Below are 9,130 nucleotides of genomic sequence, written 5' to 3'. Positions count from 1 at the left end.
ATACTTTTGTTCTATCAAATTGTATAACATGATTGAGTAGATGCTTCGCTAATGTAAACTATTATTGAAATACAATGAAAAAGTGCACAACATGCTTTATCCTATTGCATATCCAATGTATAAAATACTATCTAAATTGTTATTTATCATATGCAAAAATTATACTTAATCAGGAACTTTGACGCTTTGCGTCCTTGTTAAAATTCATCATTCATTCATTCCTAATTGAATATTATGTTAAAATTCATCATTCATTCATTCCTAATTGAATATTATTTCTTGTTCCCCTAAAAGGAATCTCTCTAGTCGGTTGCCAATCTATACATACCACGAATTTGGATGGACATAGTTGAGGTTTATAAACACTTTCGAGCCCCAACAAATTTCGCCGAAAGTAAGTTGAAGGGCCATTGCCTTCAAAACCCTAGCAAGCCAAGAAACTCTAAGGCGCTCCTTAGTTCAGGCTAACAATTTCATGCCTAGTTTTGCTTTTAAATCTTTGTTCATCCGCCCATAGCAGAAACGCTGCTGTGGAGAATCGCCTTGCTCTGTCCTCTGTTTTGAGGTCGGTATTGCTACAGGTTTTTCTGTCGGCGTCCACTCATTTTCATTTTCTCTGTGAGTTTTGTCGTTGGGGTGTTGGTGTTCTTTGGAGATTTTGTTGGGTTTTGTTATAAACTGTCGCGAGGTTTTAAACGTCTTTAGGGTTTTGTGGGAAGTAGGTTCTCGGGTACAGGGTTTTCAAAGGTTTAAAGAATTTAGATGTTTTAGGGCTTAACTATGCAGATTTGTAGGTTTTTAAAAGTTTCAATCGCTGTAGTATAGTGCCTTGGTTGATATATTAAGGCATTTATCTCAAACAATGCATGGGTTGTTGGGGAAGGATTAGACCTTTTTAGTCTGAGTTCCCTTCCAGTAACTTGTGGGCGACAGTGATACCATTCCGTTATTTTGAAATACCTCTGACAGTAGCATTGGTTTAGTTGTGGAGATAAATTCTATGTTTTAAACGAGATGTTTATTTTATTCTTCTTCAAAATTAATATGACTTTTTTAAAAGTTTAATCTTACATGAACCCTGTGGGACTTGATCTTTGAAGGTCATGATTATATTTCTCAGTGTCTGAGCTATTAGTTTCTTTCACCTTTCAGCATACAGATTTCTACATACTTGGTAGTAGTAGCATCAGTAACATTGAAGATGGAGGGAGGCAAGTATAATTCTGGGAAGCGAGGCCGTCACCTGAATTCGGATGATGGAAACAGAAGGAATAAGAGAAGGAATGTCGATGGTGAGCGAGGATCTGCGCCTGCAATGCCTGGAGTCAATGATACAGTTTACAGGATACTTTGTCCTGGTGAGAAAATTGGCAGTGTCATAGGAAAAGGGGGAGATATTATTAAATCTCTGAGACAAGAAACCCAGGCTAAGATTAAGATTGCGGACTCCATTCCTGGGGTTGTTGAGAGGGTGATTATTATTTACAGTCCACCAAAGGATGATCGCAATAAGAACAATGATGACAAGGACAATGACGAGGAAATTGACGATGTGGGTAAGGATGGAAGTGACAGTGAGCCTTTGTGCCCTGCGCAGCATGCCCTTTTCAGGGTACACGAAAGGATTATTGAGGAAGAACGAGGCGGGGCTTCAGATTATGAAGATGATGACAAAGATAGGTCTCACAATGTTAAAGCTCGTTTGCTTGTTCCTAACAACCAAATTGGATGCTTGCTTGGTAAGGGTGGAAAGATAATTGCCAAAATGAGGAGTGATACAGGTGCCCAGATTCGTATTATGTCCAAGGAACAGCTACCTCTATGTGCTATGGATGTGGACGAACTTGTTCAAGTACGTACGTTGTAGAATACTTGCATTTTGAATTTTAAATGGTATTATGTTTTATTTTTCTTCCGTGAAATTTGTGGTATTGATTTATCATTTGATGTGACTGCTTTATGTCAAGATATTCTCAATCTTGACAGTGTTTGGACGTGTTCTAGATGCTGTGGAAGCTTATGTGAGTTTATGTATATGGATTTTTGCTTGATCTTGTTTATTTATATTCATAGCAAATAAAGCCCTTAATTTCAATCCCGAAAGAAGAGCCGTCCAATCAAAGTGCCTGCAAAAGAAGTAACAGGGAAAGATCAGAGAACAAGCTTGCACACAAGATGCAGGATATAAACTTTTATGCAAACATGAATTACAAAAATTAAAGATCTGAACAACTAAACCATACTGCCAAAATATTTAATTGCACCCATTTTTGCAATTCTGTACGGCAATGCTATTTTAATTGGGCATTGCCCTTTTTTGCTTGCGGAATTTGCAACAATTGGTGAAATTTAGTATATTGACGGTGTGTTTTAGTTTCTGGCTTGTTCATTTTTTATAACTCATTTGTTTTAGCAGCTAGTATCCTGCATTTTCTGTGTCTGTTTATCATCTCATCTTCCATTGTTACCGTTTTGCAGCTATTTGATTGGAAAATGTTGTTTTCAGGATTTAACTGACGGTCTTGATTTGATATTCAGTCACATTAAATCCTGAGATTGACTTGTTATATGTATGTATTTGAATTTTGTGTGTTTGGTCTCATCTGTGTATGTATTTGATTTATTTGAATTTTGTGTGTTTGATCTCATCTGTGTATGTATTTGAATTTTGTCGCATTAACTTGTGGCAACACCTGACCTTGGAATAAGTTAATCATCACATTATTGTGGGGAAAGCAGCCCGAACTAAGTTTGATCCTTGTTCATTTTGTTCGGAAGTGCTCACAGCTATCACTTGGCCATAAACACAATTAGAAACTAATTACATTAGTTGGCCATAAACACTATAAAGAAAAAATTAAAATAGTCTGGCACTGTTTACTTGGTGTTTGTGTGCAAATATTCCATCTGCTTTCTTTGAGATACTATATTGTGAATGTCGTTTGTTACACGAGTGTTAAGGAGATTAGTGAATGTTTGGGGCATTCTCTGATTTCTTTCTTTAAGTTTTTAGATCAAGTGGGGTTTTGCAGGATTATAAATTTAATGTGCCCAATCTTTCAGGTATCTGGAGAACTATCTGCCGTGAAGAAAGCATTATATGAAATTTCAGCTCGGTTGCATGAGAATCCATCAAAACAGCGCTTGGAATTTAATAATCCTTCACGAGCTGCTTATGCATCTGGCAATCCTGTATTTTCTTCAGTAAATCTTCTGCCCCAAGGGAACCCTCTATGGCCAAATCAGAATCCTGGTGCTCCAGTTGTTGGCCTTGGAGGATCTATGCCATTTTTTGGAGGATATGGAAGTGAAACAGGATCTGCATGGCAAATAAATCCATCTGGTTTTCCTGCAGCATCGGGTTTTGGTGGACCCACCCATAGGGAAGGTGGGCAGGGTCAGGAATTTGTTCTTAGAGTACTGTGTCCAAATGATAGGGTTGGCGGAGTCATTGGCAAGAGTGGAAGCACAGTCAACCAAATAAGACAAGACTCAGGAGCAAACATTAAAATATCTGATACAATGCCTGAATCTGAAGAAACTGAAATTGTAGTCTCAGCTTCTGAGGTCGGTGTGATAACTTTACCATTTTGTGAACTGGCATTTTATGCCTTCCTTATTGTATTGTACATTTGGATATTTTGATAGTTGAACGTCCTTCAAATCACACTGTTTCTTTATGCAGTTTGTTGACAATCCTGTTTCACCTGTTATTGAGGCTGCTCTTATTCTGCAAGTAAGGACCACCAGTAGATCTGCTTCTGAAGGTCATATTACAACAAGACTATTGGTTCCATCAAATCAGATTGGTTGCCTTATTGGGAAGGGTGGTAACATAATATCTGAGATGCGTAGGGCAACTCGGGCTGACATTCGTGTATTGCCTAAGGACAATGTACCAAAGTGTGCTTTGCAGAATGATGAACTTGTGCAGGTTTTGTTTTACTTATATTTAGTTGCTTCACATGGCACAAGCTTTCATTAATTGTTGTTTGTATTTTTTATTATCAATAGAATAGAATAAAACTAATGGATTAATATTCAGTGCTTCTGAGTAAGGTTGTGTATGAGTTTATTAGCATCAACGTTTCGGATCATACCCAATGATCCATCATCAGGATAACATTCATTCTTAGCTCTCTTATCCTGATGGATGTATCATTGAGTATGATCCGAAACGTTGATGCTAATAAACTCACACAATCTTACCCAGGAGCGTTGAATATAATACCATGGATTGTGGAAATCTGTTATTATTAACTAACAGATTAAGTTGCACATCACTGCGGATTGGTTGATAATTTGAACTTGTTGCTCTCACAGATTTCAGGAGAAACCAACTTTGCCAGGGATGCTCTTGTACAAATTGCATCTAGGCTTAGGGCTAAAGCTTTTCAGGATATTGATGGTGCTGGTAAAGGTTCCACTGGTGCGCCTCTAACCAAATATACACTTACTAATCCAGCTGTTCACATGACATCACATTATTCAGGAAGACAAGAGAGATTATCACCAGGGGGCATGTATTCTTCATCAGGTTTTGGGTATCAAGAAACTGGAGGGAGGACACCTTCTGCAAGTTATTTTGGAAGTATGCAGGTGTATTATCAATATTATCATCCTTTTGTATTCTTTCTTTACTATGGTTTGCTATGTTTCTTCTTGTTCTAAAATGCTTTAATATAAGTTTGTTCAAATCACATTATGTTTATCTGAAGTCTTTATTCGTTACAGAGTTTGTGTTTTTCCTTACATTTGTAGCGTATTAAATCAACTTTTAATAGCTGTATCACTTATGTTGAGTTAAATATATCCTGTCAAGAGTAGAGGAAGTGTATTATACTTGGATCTTCTGAAAGATATAATCGGTGTAGAATGTTTTTGGTGTTATTAAAACATCTATAAATTGTTTATATTTGCTGAGAATGGTCTAATGTGTACTTTAGAGTGGAGGAAGTGGATACGATCCTATTCAAGGATATTCATCAAGCCATGCAAATGATGACAGGTACTGGCTTTCTAGATATCCTTCCAAATCGGGCCTAAATTATTAATTATTTTTGCATTGTGATTTGACATAATGCCTTTCTTGTCATTGGCTTAGGTATTCTGGGGGGTTTATGAAAAATGTCTCCACATCAACTGTGGAGGTTGCAATACCAAAAGATTCAGTTGGGTCAGTACTAGGGAAGAGAGGAAGTAATATGGAACATATTCGTGAGGTAATGATTCCATGAGTTGGAAAGTTGATTACATATATTATCACAAACTCAAGTGCTAACATCTTATTTGTTTGGCAGATATCTGGGGCAAAAGTAAAATTGTATGATTCTCGATCAGGTGCATCAGACCGTGTCATTGAAATATCAGGGACACCTGAGCAAACACATGCAGCTAAAAGCTTACTTCAAGCCTTTCTTGCAACTGGTGGTCAAGGCCAACCAACACGGGGTGCTTCTAGAGCGTACTGACATGGGCTGTTTGAGGACTGACAGGTCGCTTCCTTTTTCTTAGTTCTATTGTGTTATTTTGTTGACTTTCAATTTCAGTAGTAAATTTATGTTTACAGTTGTGTAACTCAATGTTTTCAAATTTCATGTTTATATAAAAAATGAGTGATAACCTAGAAAATTAGTGTTCCATCTTTCTGATGTTCCTTCTTTCCCCTGTGGCCATTGTCTTGAAATACCAAACAGCCACATGATACTTGATGCCTGGTGCCAGTTTATCCCATGATGAAGCCTCAGCCAAAACTGAGGATATGACAAGCAGAGCCGATGAAGCCTATTGCCCATGGTTTGGGAGTTTTTGATTAGTTCGATCGTCTTCTCTCAAGGACGTTTTGTTTCCTTTATAATGACCAGTGGTATTTTGAAACATTCTGTACCACATATTTTAAGGCCCAAATTTGGTATTCGTTTATGGATTGGTTTTGAGACAAAAATGAGTAATTGTGAGTAGGCAACCAAGTGGATTTTGATTTGCCACAGACTACTGCCAACTCTATTTCCTTAGGATTTTGGTGCTAGAGCCCAGACCTTAAAAGTATGACAAGGTGAACTGCTCAAGGATCATGATATTCCAATGTTTTCTCTTTTTAAGTTCAGAAGTGTTTTTTGTGCAATTGTAAACCATTTTCTTAACTTTGAGGTGAGTAGATGCAATGCTATTAATTTCTAGGGTAACTTTAATAGATGGCCTGTATACCTCATTGTTTTGTATTTCAGAATTTTATTTTTGGAGCTTTTTGTGGGCAATTGTTTTTTTAATTTCTGAACAATTTATTTGTTTCGTGCTTAAATTTCTTTAATACCAAGTTGTAAGTACTAAGTACAAGACATAACCCCATTTAATGTGTAAACTTAATGAATTTGCAATAGAGAGTTTTCTTTCTGGCTAGAGTTCAGATGTGCAAGAAAATTTCTGATTCATGGGCTAATTTAAGAAATTCGTGGAAGTTAGTCTGCAGGCTCCTTTTCTGAAATTGAATGTGTTATTGTGTCAGATGAGGGACGATTAGCTTTTTGCAGTTCCTTGTTTCCTGGTCTGCTTTGGTTACAGTTGCATTTGTTTATTTCTGTTTTATGCAGACCTTAATTTCTGTAGAGATTTTTAATTCAAGTTTTATACTTTTTAGCTTGGCTGGTAAAGAGTTTCCATATATGTTTTTATGTTATGTTTTTGATGATAATTTTCCAAAAGTCTTCAGGTGATAGTTTCATGTACACATGGTTAAAACTGGAAATTAGATCGTCCAGGCATAAAATTCACTTTTTGTTGTGGTAATGTATGCATGCTAGGTTTGATGCTTACAAAAATGTTTATCTGAAAAACTATGTTGGTATTTTCATGTAATATCAATATTGAACTTGCTTGGTATCTCGCAACATTGGGATTCATTGGTTTTAATTTTGGGCCCATGTGAATCTGGGTTGAGTTGTTCACTTGGTGATTCGCATTCTACACACGGTTATAAATGCTTTTGTTTTTATAGTCATAGTTGAGCTTGATTTTATTATAAAAAATTCTAGTTAGTAGATATGTAGATCATTTGATTATTGACTATCATTACCATCCTAGGCAGCCTAGTGTTTTAAACCCATAAAGCTTTGTTCATTTTTTTTATTAGCTCAGTTACAATTCACATCCCAGAAGTGAAGATTCATATGACGTCTGCAATGTAACAACTGGCAATCTACAGAAAGAAATTTTGTTTTTACTAACATCAAATTTTGAAGGTTCAACTACCTAAAGATGTGTAGTAATTTTCTGCAGAGCAGGTATGTTTCTATTTTACATTCCAAAATACTGGGTCCACAGAATTCTAATTTGAACTATTAATTTGGTGGATTGATACCTTACCTGAATTGTTAACAGAGAGTTGTTATGTTAGAATGGCTGTTAGTGTTAGATTAATAACTGCAGAATTAGCTGGTGATTTAGAGGAGTTGACGTAAACAAGACAGTTTTCTATAGTCCTTGTTATTATTCTGTTGAACATGTGGAGGCCAATGAAGACGATTTGACTGCTTTAAGAAAGGTAGCTACAAAGCGAGTATCAGAGTGCATGAAGGTAATTTTGAAGTCTGATTTATGGATTCATAGACTTCACCTGAGAAATTATCTTAAATGATATCTAATATGCAAGCCAGATTTCAAGAAAATGTATTTATTGGAATTTGGGTTGTGGATGTAGCAGCTTTGAACTTGGATTTCTGCGGAATTGTATATCAGTGATAATTCTTGGAATTCTGTTTGTCTTGGATTGTGGCAATGGTGTTTTTGAACTTGCATTGTCTCTGTAGAATTGCTTATAATAAACAGGCTTTTGTTTTCGACGGAGGTTGTAAATGTAGCATGTTTAATTTTGTGCCTTCGGGGTTGCCTACTTCTTTGCTCTAGTTAAGAATGGTACTTGATTTCTATTTTTATGTAATCTTGATATACTTTGAGCATATGGTCCTGTTAATAGGCATTTTGGCATTTTGCTTGTCTTCCCAAGAACACTGGTATTTTTGAATGATGACATTTTGTTGTTAAAATGCCTTTCATTTCATATGAATATTTTAAAGTGCAGCGGGTAGCGGTTATTGGACCCCTCGACACGTATTGAGTCTCTTATCCTATGTCATATATTTTATTGTATTTTTGACACTTGTATTTTGTAGGGTATTTGAAGAGTAAACTTGGGTATGTCATTATTTCAGTTTGTTTAAGAATAATCGTACTACATAGATGTCCACATCTTGTGTTGATGATCAACTAGTAGTACATATACTGTTAATTTTTTGGAGCCTTCTATTAGAATATATCGTGTTACATAGATCTCCACATCTTTGGAACTAAAATATTTCTTCTCCATATCACTAATAGAATGTTTCCATCAGTTTATCTAGTTTGGAGATATTTGAATGTATGTTGTGAATTTGGGTCTCAAGGGAATCTAGCCTTCCCTTGGTAAGGTAAATTTTTGTTACATTACAAGTGGTATATTGTGTTCGACTCAAACGAGGTTTATATCATGAATGGAGTAGGTATGGTAGGAAGATTTTAAACACATTTAAAGGAAACATAATTAAAGGAATCTCATGAAGTGGCTATTATGAGAATATTCAAATATTTATGAGGGATAACAAATCTTGCTTTGTGATATGGTGAGGATGACGATTTCATGTTATATGCTTATACTAAAGATGATTGGGTGGAAAATGTGGATGAACAAAACACTACTACTAGAGGTGCATTGTTCTTGGGGAGAACTCAATTGCAAGGACTAGTAAGATGCAAAAATTCATATTTCAGTCTACTGCCAAAGCAAAATATGTTGGATCTATTACTAATAGTTCTTAGATAGTGTGGTTGAAGCAAATGTTGGGTGATATCAGAGTAAGTGTTGATGAGCTTTTTGTTGTATATTGTGATAATTCAAGTGCCATTAGTATTTTAAAGCCTATTGAAAAAATATACAATATCTATCAAATACTGTTTCTTGAAGGATAAGGTAGTTGAGAAAGGAGTTAAGTTGGAGTGTGTGTCTACTAAGGATTAGTTTGGACTTTTCACTAAGCCTTTGCTTAAGGATTCCTTTGTGTATATGAGGGAAAAACTAGGGGTTATTACCCCTCATGAT

The 9,130-nt window shown here is 35.9% G+C and overlaps 1 protein-coding gene across 3 annotated transcripts; it reads left to right on the top strand.

Annotated features, from left to right (window-relative positions):
* The first annotated feature begins 351 nt into the window (after positions 1–351).
* LOC149571096 (KH domain-containing protein At4g18375-like) lies at positions 352–7,838 on the top strand. Of its 3 annotated transcripts, XR_016359761.1 has the most exons (10): positions 352–565; positions 1,153–1,852; positions 3,064–3,567; positions 3,686–3,934; positions 4,324–4,599; positions 4,947–5,008; positions 5,105–5,222; positions 5,301–5,495; positions 7,135–7,573; positions 7,700–7,838. XR_016359761.1 is itself a non-coding variant. In XM_089812650.1 (9 exons), exons 2-8 carry the CDS (start codon positions 1,202–1,204, stop codon positions 5,469–5,471), a joined length of 2,031 nt encoding a protein of 676 aa, XP_089668776.1. In that variant the 5' UTR covers positions 352–565; positions 1,153–1,201; the 3' UTR covers positions 5,472–5,495; positions 5,697–6,193. The 3 variants fall into 3 exon arrangements, 2 of the variants coding, with proteins under 2 accessions (XP_089668776.1, XP_089668777.1); XM_089812650.1 differs by lacking the exons at positions 7,135–7,573; positions 7,700–7,838 and adding an exon at positions 5,697–6,193; XM_089812651.1 differs by lacking the exons at positions 7,135–7,573; positions 7,700–7,838 and adding an exon at positions 5,697–6,193 and having other exon boundaries at positions 352–618.
* Positions 7,839–9,130: the final 1,292 nt, after the last annotated feature.

The sequence above is a fragment of the Cupressus sempervirens genome, chromosome 2, assembly GCF_028749045.1.
Source record: "Cupressus sempervirens isolate cs-2001-9-10 chromosome 2, ASM2874904v1, whole genome shotgun sequence".
Taxonomy (NCBI): Eukaryota; Viridiplantae; Streptophyta; class Pinopsida; order Cupressales; family Cupressaceae; genus Cupressus; species Cupressus sempervirens.
The sequence above is the reverse complement of the archived record's forward strand: the minus strand, read 5'-3'. Positions and strand labels throughout refer to the sequence as shown.

Bases quoted from the DNA above. Each gene is read 5' to 3' on its own strand.
- LOC149571096 (XM_089812650.1), top strand. From the start codon at position 1,202: ATGGAGGGAGGCAAGTATAATTCTGGGAAGCGAGGCCGTCACCTGAAT. The intron at 1,853-3,063 runs GTACGTACGTTG...CCAATCTTTCAG, and splicing joins ATGTGGACGAACTTGTTCAA to GTATCTGGAGAACTATCTGC. The intron at 4,600-4,946 runs GTGTATTATCAA...TGTGTACTTTAG, and splicing joins GTTATTTTGGAAGTATGCAG to AGTGGAGGAAGTGGATACGA.